Source organism: Geotrypetes seraphini, chromosome 2, assembly GCF_902459505.1.
Source record: "Geotrypetes seraphini chromosome 2, aGeoSer1.1, whole genome shotgun sequence".
In the NCBI taxonomy this organism is placed as follows: Eukaryota; Metazoa; Chordata; class Amphibia; order Gymnophiona; family Dermophiidae; genus Geotrypetes; species Geotrypetes seraphini.
The window spans coordinates 45321112-45334750 of NC_047085.1; the positions used below are offsets into that span (position 1 = coordinate 45321112).

At 45.9% G+C, this 13639-nt stretch overlaps 1 protein-coding gene across 1 annotated transcript in view; it reads left to right on the top strand.

The window, feature by feature from the left end:
- Positions 1-13639, top strand: part of SNTB1 (syntrophin beta 1) — a 263297-nt gene that overhangs the window by 187381 nt on the left and 62277 nt on the right. Inside the window, exon 3 of the mRNA XM_033933947.1 lies at positions 11952-12159. Coding sequence (XP_033789838.1) covers positions 11952-12159 — 208 coding nt within the window. The remainder of the gene's footprint in view (positions 1-11951; positions 12160-13639) is intronic.

Here is a 13639-nt window from a genome sequence, read left to right on the forward strand (position 1 = left end):
AGTATAGCTGTAATTTGTCAAGCCGTTTTTCGTACAGTAGATCCTTGAGTCCCGAGACCATCCGGGTGGCCATTCTTTGCACAAAACCATCCACAAAGGGTGTATACAGTCACAAGTGACGCACAAGATAAAAATGGTGTACATAAACAAATTTTAAAAAAAAAAAACCAAAATCAAAATAGCGCCAAAAGATTCCACAAAGGAAATGAGGCAGTAAAAAAAAAAAATTAAAAAAAAAAGATTGTGGAAAGCAAGATCGGATAGTTTAATAAGGGGCTCATAATGAAAATGGAAATACGTCTAAAAACCCGCATTTGGGCGACCTAAAAGACAGGTCATCCAACTGCTGATAATTGAAATAGATTTTTAGACATATCCAGGGGCATTTTATCTATTTATTCAGTTTTTTATCTTGTCCTCCCAGGGAAGCTCAGAATGGTTTCCATGCATTTATTCAGGTACTCAAGCATTTTTCCCTGTCTGTCCCGGTGGGCTCGCAATCTATCTAACGTACCTGGGGCAGTGGGGGGATTAAGTGACTTGCCCAGGGTCACAAGGAGTAGCGAGGGTTTGAACCCACAACCCCAGCGTGCTGAGGCTGTAGCTTTAACCACTGCGCCACACTCTCCCCTTTAGGGATCTGAATGCTGCTGTGCGCCCATAGCGTTTTGGGAGGAGTGGTGAGGGCAGGATTTGGGCGGGACATGGGCTGACCTAGACTTACAGCCTTTTTACAAAGCCATACTAGTGGCTGCCATTCGGCAACAGCCCCGAAGCCCTCTAAATCTCTACGGGCTTCAGCGCCATCAGCGCAGCGGCTAGCGCGGCTTTGCAAAAGAGGCCTACAGGGATAATCTAAAGTTTTACGAGGCTGCCTGGACGGAACTTATATGTTGTGACTTAAAACCAGGTCTAAGTGCCCAGAAAGTATTCAAAGTGACCAGATAAGCACTGCAGACACAAAGTACAGACCCCCACACACTCCCCCAATGATCACTGACCCCATCACACTGCCATAAAAATCAGAATGGAAACATACCATATATACTCGAATATAAGTCGATCTGAATATAAGTTGAGAACCCCCTTTTCCCCCCAAAAAGGAAGAAAATAGTTGACTCGAATATAAGTTGGGCAGCTTAATATTCAAGTTTACTGCCTTGTCAGGCTCTGCACCCAGCCCCCTTCCTTCCTCCCCTCCCCTGTCAAGCTCTGCACCCAGCCCCCTTCCTTCCTCCCCTCCCTTGTCAGGCTCTGCACCCAGCATCCTTCCTTCCTCCCCTCCCCTGTCAGGCTCTGCACCCAGCATCCTTCCATCCTCCCCTCCCCTGACAGGTTCTGCGCCCAGCACCCTTCCATGTTCCCCTCCCCTGTCAGGCTCTGCACCCAGCACCCTTCCATCCTCCCCTCCCTTGTCAGGCTCTGCTCCCAGCACCTTTCCATCCTCCCCTCCCCTGTCAGGCTCTGCATTCTACCTCCCAGGCTCTGCCCTCTGTTCCCCCTCCCTGCCCTATCTTCCTACCTCTGCCGATCTGCTGGAGGTGCAGCGGGTCATCTGTCGATCGTTGGTGGAGGTGCAGCGGGCAGGAGCAAGCTTTCTGAACTCCTGCCCCGCTGCTAACCGGCTTCCCGGATCCACTTAGTCCAACTCCGAGCAGCAGCGCGATTTGGCGCTGCTTCTCGGTGCTGAGCGGCTTTCTTACTGACTCCCGCGTAGCTTGTTTTAAGAAAGGTTTGGACAAGTTCCTGGAGGGAAAAGTCCATAGTCTGTCATCGAGAAAGACATGGGGGAAGCCACAGCTTGCCCTGGATCAGTAGCATGGAATGTTGCTACTCCTTGGGTTTTGGCCAGGTACTAGGGACCTGGATTGGCCACCGTGAGAACGGGATACTAGGCTTGATGGACAATTGGTCTGACCCAGTATGGCTGTGCTTATGCTCTTATGTGTTCCAAGTACAAGCCATTGTAACATCACTGATGAGACTGGCTCTGAGGCACTGTGGAATGAGGCATTATGACATCACAATCTCAGCTCTGGAATGTTGCTCTCATTGGGGTTCCGGAATCTTGCTATTTTTTGAGATACTGGAATGCTCCTACTCCTTGGGTTTTGGCCAGGTACTAGGGACCTGGATTGGCCACCATAAGAATGGGCTACTGGGCTTGATGGACCTTTGGTCTGACCCAGTAAGGCTATTCTGATGTTCTAATAGGGTCCAGCAAAGCAAAGGATAACAGCACTCAAATGTGTGTCTCTGTAGACTGGCTACTAGTCTTCACAGAGACATACCTTTGAGTGTTGTTACCTTTTGCTTTGCTGGACCCTATAAGACCCCTGAGGAATAAATTACCTGGGCTTCTGCAGATGGAAAAGTGGGCTGCAAAAGTTCAAGAAATTCTTAAAAACATGCTTATTTATCAAGGCCTATTATTGAATGGATGAAAAGGGGCGATATGTAAAATGCAGTATTATGTACTGTAGATAGTGGCTATGCAGCAATGTAATTTTATCATACAATCATTGTCTATTTCTGTTATTGCTTATAGGTGAGTTTGTGATGTTGTTTTTCTTTAATTAATTATGTATATATTTTTTGGAACCTGCCTAGGTATAGGCAGGCTATACTGTACGTCTTTTAGCCTGCTTATACCTTTTAAATATCTTTTAACAACCCCCCCCCCCACCTCCTTTTTACAAAACTGTCGCATGGTTTTTAGCGCCAGCCACGGCAATAACAGCTCCGATGCTCTTAGAATTCCTATGAGTGTCTGAGCTGTTGCCGCCACGGCCAACGCTAAAAAACGCACTACAGTTTTGTAAAAGAAAGAAATAAAAGCAAATCTTGGATCCTTTTAAATAATTCCACTTCTCTTGCAATGGTGGGAGTGTGTGGTGCAGTGGTTTGAGCTACAGCCTTGGCACTCTGAGGTTGTAGGATCAAATCCCACACTGTTCCTTGTGACCTTGGGCAAGTCACTTAATCCCCATTGCCCCAGGTACATTAGATAGAGTGGGAGCCCAACGGGACAGTTAGGGATTAATGCTTGAGTACCTGAATAATTTGTAATCCACATAAAATTGTAGGATATGTAAAATATACATTTTTTTTTTTTAATGAATTTTCACCAGACAAGAGAGAGTACAGTTCTCCCTCCATATTTGCGGGGATTAGGAACAGAGCCGGTCCGCGAATACAGAGAAATCGCAAATAACTATTTCTATGTACTTGCCCAGTCTCTGCTCAGCTTTGAACTCTTTGCCACCCGCTTCAGTGATCTGTGCCGCGCTTTCTCTTTTTCTCATCTCGGCGGTGCCTGCCAGCAGCTGTTTAAAAATCCAAGGACTGTTTCTAATTCCCCCTTGTACCGTGGAAGGGGAGAAAGGGAGGGAGGGGAGGGAGAAAACTTCACTGTTTATCACGAGCACCTCAGTCCTGTTCCAGGAGAAACCTGACTCACTGCACACACGCTACACTCTGGGAGCCAGCAGGGCGGGGGAGCTGACGTGGGCTCTTTGAACGTAGCCAGTCAGAGACGGAGAACCAGGGCCAGAAAGGGCATAATGATACCGATTGGCAGCCACCCTAGCCAATAAGATGTCAGCACTCTGGGACTAACTCTGCAACAGGAAGGAAGAGGGAGGGATGAAAGGCTTGTCCTATTGAGAGAGGGGAAAGCTTGACTGACTGCATGAGTGCCCTTTCAAGATGCAAGAGGGTTTCCCTGCCCTCCCCCACCTACACTTAAAAAGAGGTGACAGAAGAAACCTGTCCATCAAGCGGGTTACCACGACGAAGGGTGTGGTGCCAGGGAGAGCTGCTGGCTAATTAGAAGTGGTACTTGACAATCGGAGCTTTCTACAAGCCAAAGGCAAGAGTAATAGCGTGCTGTCCGAAAGCCAGGCCAGGGAAAAGTAAGTTTATTGCTGTGGGCACGGGACAGGGGTGGGGGAAAGCCATTAAAACAAAAACAGCGAATAACCAAAATCACGAGTGTAGAAACCGCGAATACGGAGGGAGAAGTGTACACATTTTTTCAAGAATATAATGGAATTCGTCTTTAAGCCGTTACATTAACGGGTGCTAGAATAAATGTATGTTTGTCTTTCTTTCTGTCTCTCTCCCTACCCTTGCCTCTTTTTTTCTGTCTCTCTCCCTCCCGCTATCTTTCTGTCTGTCTGTCTCTCTCCCTGGCCCCCTTTGTCTGTCTGTCTTTCTGTCTCTCTTCCTGTCCCTGTGTCTTTCTTCCTTTCTTTCTATCTCCCTCCCGCTGTCTATCTTTCTTTCTCCCTCCCTCCCATTGTCTGTCTGTCTTTCTATCTGTCTCTTTCCCTGCCCCCTATACAGCAGCAGCATTTTCCTCCCCCCCCACTTCCTGTGTAGCAGCCGCAGCAGCATTCCCTCCCCCTCCATTTCCCTATGCAGCATCATTTCCCCCACCCCACTTCCCTGTGCAGCAGCATTTCCCTCCCCCCTACTTTCCTGTGCAGAAGCCACAGCAGCATTCCCTCCCCCTCCACTTTTCTGTGCAGCAGCAGCAGCATTTCCCCCCTCCCCCCTTCCCTTCCCGCGGTCTGGCCAGCTCCCGTAGTCCCTTGCCGGAGTTATTTTTAAGTTTAAAGGTGCCGTGGCGGCTCCTCTCACGATCCCCGCCTGCATCAGAAGCCTTTTCCAACGCAGGGATGGCTCGTGAGAGGAGCCATCGTGGCAACTTTGAACTTAAAAATAAAATTTGGGCGTGGCGTGTAAGGGAGCCGGCCAGACCGCACAACATTACCTTGAGGTCCGCGAGTGTGGGGCCGTTGTAAGCGTGCATGCGCACTCCTGCCAGCCATGGACCTATGGATTATGGATCATGGATCACGCAGGTAGGAGTGCGCATGCGCACTTAATGTTTTATTATTATAGATACTTGAAGAAATAATCTTTTAAACCTTGCTTGTGAAATATGCAGTAATCCTTAGAAAAGGGATTGTGGTGGTCAGGGAGCCTTGTCAAAAGAAGGATTCATACATGTTATTAGAGTTTTGGCTTGAATTTCTGCTCGGGTTTTTTTTAATTGCTAATAAATTCCTTATCAGTTTCACTGTTGCCAGGTTACAATAAAAGAAGCTTTAGATTTTTATATTAAACCAATGTTTAATAAGCTGGAAAAATAACAAGGGAAAAGGTTTGTTAGAGATCTCCGAAAATAATAATAGCTGCATTTTGTTGTTTTTTTTTTAAACCTATTGCTCTTTTTCATAATAAAGTTTGACAAAAGATCTCTGAGAAACTGTGATATCATTCATATACCATGCCAAGCTGGAGAGCAACTCCACCGCTTGGCAACAAACTAGAGACGAGAAATAATTCCTCTGGGTTGGCACGAGCTGTATCTGAAACGGCTCCATATGCACTATTTACATAACTGTGGTGGAGTGTGAGGATAAACACAGCTGTGGTATTGCTCCAAATATTTCTATTCACCGAGGAATTTAAAGAAAACGTTTATCACTGAAAAGCAGATAGATATAGCTTTGCAGCAACTTGTTCAACCAGGGCAGCACATCAGACCTTGAGAGACTGCCATCCTCGAAACAAAGAATAATCAGTGCGCTGCATGACGCTTCCCACCATCCTTTCTTCTTAGTGTTCTGCAAACACGGAAGTTGTGCGTATTTATTTCATGTTTTGTTTTCATTGTAAAATAGCTGTAGGGCTTTCTCACTAGGCCTTTCTTTTGCAAAGCTGCGCTAGCGTGTTTTTGGGGTGTTTTTTTTTTTGCGTCGGCCGCCGCGATAACAGCTCCGATGCGCATAGAAATCCTACAAGTGTCTGAGCTGTTACCGCCGCAGCTGACACTAAAAACGCTAGTATGGCTTTGTAAAGGATGCGTTAACCCACATTAAGGATGGGAAGGGGGTATAATGTTGGTCAGTTTTTGGACTATTGTAGCACTGCTCTTTTGTGATGCCAGTATTTGCTTAGGTATACAGTAAAACCTTGGATTGCAAGTAACTTGGTTTGCAAGTGTTTTGCAAGACAAGCAAAACATTTGATTAAATTTTAACTTGATGTACAAGCAATGTCTTGCAATACAAGTACATACATGGTGAGGCCCCACCTGGAATACTGTGTGCAATTCTGGAGGCCACATTACCGCAAGGATGTGCTGAGACTGGAGTCGGTGCAGAGAATGGCCACCCGGATGGTCTCGGGACTCAAGGAACTCCCGTACGAAGAACGGCTTGACAAATTACAGCTTTACTCGCTCGAGGAGCACAGAGAGAGGGGGGACATGATCGAGACGTTCAAGTATCTCACGGGCCGCATCGAGGCGGAGGAAGATATCTTCTTTTTCAAGGGCCCCACGACAACAAGAGGGCATTCGTGGAAAATCAGGGGCGGGAAACTACGAGGTGACACCAGGAAATTCTTTTTCACTGAAAGGGTGGTTGATCGCTGGAATAGTCTTCCACTGCAGGTGATTGAGGCCAGCAGCGTGCCTGATTTTAAGGCCAAATGGGATCGGCACATGGGATCTATTCACAGGGCAAAGGTAGGGGAGGGACATTAGGGGGGCAGACTGGATGGGCCATGGTCCTTATTTGCCGTCTATTTCTATGATTCTATGTTTCTATACAGTATTCACACATCACAACTGAGCCGACGGTTCTTCTCTGACGCTGCGGGAGTGTAGTGACTGTTCTAAACGAGCGAGGTCTTGCAATACGAGTACATCCAGTATACACGCATCACATCATCACAACTGAGCCGATGGTTCTTCTCTCTCCGACGCTGCAGGAGTGGTGACTGTTCTAAACGAGCGAAGTCTTGCAATACGAGTACATACAGTATAGATGCATCAAATCATCACAACAGCTGATAGTTCTTCTCTCTCTGACACTGCAAGAGTGCAGTGACTGTTCTAAACGAGTGAGGCCTTCAAATACAAGTACATCTAGTATTTTGTATTAAAGTTTTGTGGTTGTGGAACGAATCGTCTGAGTTTCCATTATTTCTTATGGGGAAATTCGCTTTGATATACAAATGTTTTGGATTACAAGCATGGTTTTGGAACGAATTATGCTTGCAAACCAAGGTATTATTGTATCACCTTGATCTACCATACAATTAAAAAAAAACCCACAGCCTTGAACAAGGGTAAAAGGTTTCAAAGAGATGGCTTATTTCTCCAAACTTATCATTAAAGCTCCTAATTCCACAAGGCTCTGCATGATTTGACATTCCCTCACCAACTGCTCAGCTCATACCTCAGACACTACTATACCCTCCGCAGTAGATCCAGCCTCTCATTTTGCATTGAAAATATATAACCTTCATCTCTCAATAACCGCATAACCGTCCATCACTCAGAATCCATCACCAACAATGAAGTGGTTTAGGCAGTGATTTATAGCTTGGTTACTTTTATTCCACATTTATCCAAAGCAGATTACAAAAAAAAAACAACATACGTAATTATAAAAACGTAAAACAAAATCAAAAAAAGCTACTAAGTCGTATCCAAACCTCTGTAAGCCACCTGTAACCTCTACACAAGAATGAACTAAGCCCAAACCTTCCCTGAAGCATATTCTCAGCAATTAACATACTCACTATTTCTGCTGTTCAAAAACACTGTACCACACAACCTTATTCCCTCATATCTTTTACTAAACAATCATAGCGGTGATTAGCGCGATACTCATAGGAACTCTATGATCGTCGTGAGAAGCGTGGAGCATTCAGCGCGGCTCCCTGCGCTAATAACCGCTATTGTGGTTTACTAAAAAGGGGAGGGGGTAAGAAATTTGGGGGCTCATTTTTAAAAAAAAAAATAAAAAGACATCCAAAAAGTGGCATATAGGGGTATTTTCAAAAACTATTTTTTCTAGACAAATATCTAAGCTGTTCATCCGCAGTTCATCTACATCCCAAGGGGCATGTTAGAGGCGTGGTGTGATCAGGCTTATGACATGGCCATTTTTCTTAGACAAACCAGGAGAGAGTTCTCCACAATCCAAATGGAAACGAACAAACCACCGTGGGGGATATGAAGAAATGGTGGTGCGCAGTTTATTAAGAGGTCATAAAAAGTCTGTGTGATGGCGTGACACGCATGTGTTTCGCCCCATATTACCTGCCTCAGGAGCCTTAATCAGAATATTCAATTGCTTGAGCGGTGTTGACCTACCATAAATGAAACACTTCATTCAAGAATGAATTCTGGGAATCTGGAGAGTGGGCAGCTTGCTGCTTTCCCGCATCAGTCAGTGTGGCTCTGGGAGATGGTGTGGGTCCAGATCCCCAGAATTCATACCTGAATGAAGTGTTTCATTTATGGTAGGCCACACCACTCGAACAATTGAATATTCTGATTAAGGCTCCTGAGGCAGGCCATATGGGCCGAAACACCTGCCTGTCGAGCCATCGCACAGACTTTTTATGATTATTGAATAAACTGCACACCACCATTTCTTCATATCTTCACTGGACATTTTTCTGCCATAATTTTATTTATTTGGTTTTATATCCCCTCATAAGAACATAAGAACTGCCGCTGATGGGATAGACCAGTGGTCCATTGTGCCCAGCAGTCCACTCACGTGGCGGCCCTCTGGTCAAAGACCAGCACCCTAACTGAGACTAGCCCTACCTGCGTATGTTCTGGTTCAGCAGGAACTTGTCTAACTGTCTTGAATCCCTGGAGCGTGTTTTCCCCCTATGACATCCTCCCCAAAGAGCTCAGAACATTTGTGGCGTTACAACCTCATCTTACAGAGTTATTTCCTAGACATTGCACAGATTTAGAGATCAAACATTTAAGAATACATCCAGGACACAATTTAGACGCCTGAGGCTAAACCTGTATTAACAACGAATAAGTGCCAAATAGGTGCCCACACTGGCCAATGACAACTGTAAGGATGTAAGCATGACCCCCTCATTCTCCTCCAGTAGCCACTGACTCCCTTCCATCTCCCAGGGGTGTGAATGAGGGCATGCCTGCCTGTATAACAGCTTCTGATATTATGTCCAACCCTAGTATATTGGGGCGCTGAAAAGTTCTCAGCCCAACCAGGTAGGAATGACTTGGAGCTATGAAACTTACAAGTTATTCCACATATTCACCCCTAAGTTCAACACGCTTGGCACGTCGTGCCTGAAGTTTATGTAACCCTTTCAAAAATTACTCTGATGTCGGGTCACTGAAATACTGCTCCGCTACTGCCATCACCTCGGAATCACTCGAAAATTGTCTCCCTTTCAAACTCTTTTTAAGGTTTGGAAACAGAAAATAGTCAGATGGAGCAAGATCTGGTGACTTATATTCCGGGAGAGACGTTATACTCGCATTACCCCTCTCCTAAAGTAGCTTCATTGGCTTCCCATCCGTTTCTGAATACACTTCAAACTCTTCTTACTGACCTCCAAATGCACTCACTCAGCTGCCCCTTACTATCTCTCTTCACTTATCTCCCCCTATGATTTCCCCCCCCCCTGGTAAGTCCCTCCTGTCTGTGCCCTTCTCTTCAACTGCCAACTCCAGACTCCGTCCCTTCTGCCTTGCTGCGCCATATGCTTGGAACAAGCTGCCCGAATCCCTATGGCGGGCTCCGTCTCTGGCAGTGTTCAAGGCCCAATTAAAAGTCCATTTCTTTGAGACTGCTTTTGACTCCTAACTCCTTTCACCTTGGGTTCTGCATCCCTAACCCTATATGTCATGTCTGTCCGTCCAAGTTAGATTGTAAGCTCTTCCGAGCAGGGACCGTCTATAAATGTTAAAATGTACAGTGCTACATATGCCTTTCAGCACTATATAAGTGATAAGTAGTAGCAGTAAAGGTCCATACCAGTGTTCTTCAACCAGTGCCAGTCCACAGAAATTTCCTGCCGGTCCACAGGGCCAGCACGTGCATCAGGCCCAAAACAGTGTTATTCAACCGCCGGTCCACAGTGCGATCGATGCAGCGTTATCTTCGAGCCAGCTCCCTCTTCCTAACTGATTCAGTGCACAAAGCCATGGGCAGTGGATCCTATGGGCATCCTGCGCCTGAACCGGAAGCCTTCTCTCTGACGTTGCAACGTCAGAGAGAAGGCTTCCAGATGAGGCACGGGACGTGCAAGGTGCAATTAGTACTATTATGGGGGCGGGGTCTGGGGTGGAGATTGGGTAGAGATGGACGGGGTCTGGCCCACGACTTAGCCCCTTAGTGCTCTTCAACCGCCGGTCCATGGACCGATGCCGGTTCACAGAATAATTCTTTTATTTCTGCTGGTCCATAGGTGTAAAAAGGTTGAAAAACACTGGTCTATTAACTGAAACCCTCAACTGCATCAAAACATCCATTGTTTTGCCAGCCTTGTGAGCGGGTGCATTGTCTTGCACGTGTGCAGGGATAGGACGAGACCAGCATCAGCGATGGCTCGGGACACTGCTGCCAGCTGACAAGCTTGGAAAACATTGTGGCTGCTATTGGAACGTAGCTACTCTCTGGAATTTTGCCAGGTACTAGTGACCCAGATTGGCCACCGTGAGGGCTTGATGGACCATTGGTCTGACCCAGTAAGGCTATTCTTAAGATCTTCAGCTGGGGCATAGATTCCGTACAAACGTAAGGAAGTTCTTCTTCACCCAGAGAGTGGTAGAAATCTGGAACGCTCTTCCAGAGTCTGTTACAGGGGAAAGCACCCTTCAGGGATTCAAGAAAAGGTTAGATAATGCCTGTTGGACCAGAACATACGCAGGTGAGGCTAGTCTCAGTTATGGCACTGGTCTTTGACCTAAGGGCCGCCGCGTGAGCGTATTGCTGGGCACGATGGACCACTGGTCTGGCCCAGTAGCAGCAAATCTTATGTTCTTATCGTGGATAAGTGCAAGGCGATGCTTCTTCAATTTTGGCTGGGCCTGAACACAAACCTGACTATGGCCACTGTTGCCATGTTAGGCCACTTGAATATACGAGGAGCCATCCCTGAAGTATCTACTACTACTATTTATTATTTATAAAGTGCTACCAGATGCATGCAGCGTACAACAAACACGCAAGAGATGGTAGCTGAAATGGTAATTATAAAAGCCCATTTCTAAACTGTCTAATAATGTAACTCCTGGAACATGATGCGCCAATGACGACCTACTTCAACGTGTAACTCTGTATTTGTAACTATGACCTAACTACATTAGTAACATTATTGAATGTCCATGTCAAACTGTACATTGTAGCTCTTGGGTAACTGACCCAACCTCTTGTAATGTAATCTGACCTTGAACTGAATAGGTAAAGGCGGAATAGAAAACCTGATCAACATAACATAGCGTGGTGGGTAGGGTTGCAACTGAATCCAGTTTTGCTTGACAGGGTTGATCCAGTTCTGGGTGTCCCCATTGAATGCAGAGACTTCTAGTTTTGATTTCACTATTGCATTCTCTAAGACAGTGGTTCTCAACCCTGTCCTGGGGGACCTCCAGCCAGTCGGGTTTTCAAGATATCCCTAATGAATATGCATGAGAGAGATTTGCATGCCTGTCACTACCATCATATGCAAATCTCTTTTGTGCATATTCATTAGAGATATCTTGAAAACCCGACTGGCTGGAGGTCCCCAGGGACAGGGTTGAGAACCACTGCAAGTCTAAGAGAAGCGAGACTACATCTTTAGTGGAATGGGGTAAACCCAGGATTGGATTAACCCTGTCAGATGAATCTGGATCCGATTGATAGCCTAAGCTGCAGGTGATCCATATTTATGTGACTTTTTTTCCAATGATGCCTTCCAGCAGGCACAGATGATTTGATTACTCATATATTGTAAAAAGTAGCTGTTCATGAGATATTTTGGAACTCTGTTAGCACTTTTTTTTTTTTGCCTAAAATTAAAATCTGCTCCCATATATTGACTACCATAAGTAAAATCATACCTATGTTTTGGTCTAAACAAAGCCGCTTTGTTTCTATTTCTAGACATATTGAGCTCCATTCACCAGATGCCAAGCACACAGTGGTCCTTAGAAGTAAAGACCCGGCTACAAGTCAAGCCTGGTTCAACGCCATCTCCTCCGTTGTTAGTGATCTCATTGCCAGGGTGATAGCAGACGTCAAAGAGCAGCTGGGGAAAACAGAGATTGCTGGAAGTCGAGAGATTAGGCATCTAGGATGGCTTGCGGAAAAGGTACAGTTTTGAAAAGCTTTTCACCTCTTTAAGTATGTTGATTTTCCACATCAAATAGTCTCTCTTTTATTTTTGCATCAGTTGTGAAGCTTCAAATTAAGGGCTCCTTTTACTAAGGTACGCTAGCGTTTGTAGCGCGCGCTGCATTGCCGCGTGCGCTAACCCCGCGCTATGCGCTAAGAACAAACGCCAGCTCAATGCTGGTGTTAGCGTCTAGCCCGCACGCTAAAACCGCTAGCACAGCTTAGTAAAAGGAGCCCTAAGTTTCAGGGGAAAAAAAGTTACAAAGGTGTTGAGCTACCCAGTTTTTGGAGGAAGACATTTTGGCCAAGGTACCCCATGAACGCCTACTTCAGAAACTAAAGAACCATAGGGTGGAAGGAGACGTACACAGATGGATCAGGAATTGGTTGATGGGCAGAAAGCAGAGGGTAGGAGTGAAGGGCTACTACTCGGACTGGAGGAAGGTCACGAGTGGTGTTCCGCAGGGGTCGGTGCTTGGACCACTACTATTCAATGTATTTATAAATGATCTATAAACGGGGATGAAGAGCGAAGTAATAAAATTCTCAGATGACACCTAGCTATTTAATGGGGCTAGGACTAAAGAGGACTGCAAAGATTTACAAAGGGACCTAAACAAACTAGGGGGTGGGCAACGAGATGGCAGATGAAGTTCAATGTAGAGAAATGCAAAGTCTTACACGTAGGAAACAGAAACCCAAGGTACAGCTACACAATGGGAGGGCTGTTATTGAGTGAGAGTTCCCAAGAAAGGGACTTGGGGGTAATAGTGGACATGACAATGAAGCCATCGGCACAATGTGCAGCGGCTGCTAAGAAAGCAAATAGAATGCTAGGAATAATCAAGAAAGGTATTACAAGCAGAACAAAAGAAGTTATCCTGCCGTTGTATCGGGCGATGGTGCGCCCTCATCTGGAGTACTGCGTCCAATATTGGTCGCCGTACCTAAAGAAGGATATGGCGATACTCGAGAGGGTTCAGAAGAGAGCGACGTGTTTGATAAAAGGTATGGAAAACATTTCATACGCTGAAAGATTAGAGAGACTGGGGCTTTTTTTGCTGGAGAAGCGGAGACTTAGAGGGGATATGATAGAGACTTATAAGATCACGAAGGGCATAGAGAAAGTGGAGAGGGACAGATTCTTCAAACTTTCAACAACTACAAGAACGAGAGGGCATTCCGAAAAATTAAAAGGGGACAGATTCAGAACCAATGCTAGGAAGTTCTTCTTCACCCAACAGGTAGTGGACACCTGGAACGTGCTTTCAGAGGGAGTGATAGGACAGAGTACGGTAATGGAGTTCAAGAAGGGATTGGACAATTTTCTGAAGGAAAAGGGGATAGAAGGGTATAGATAGAGGGCTAGTATAGTTCTTCTTCACCCAACGGGTAGTGGACACCTGGAACGTGCTTCCAGAGGGAGTGATAGGACAGGGTACGGTAATGGAGTTCAA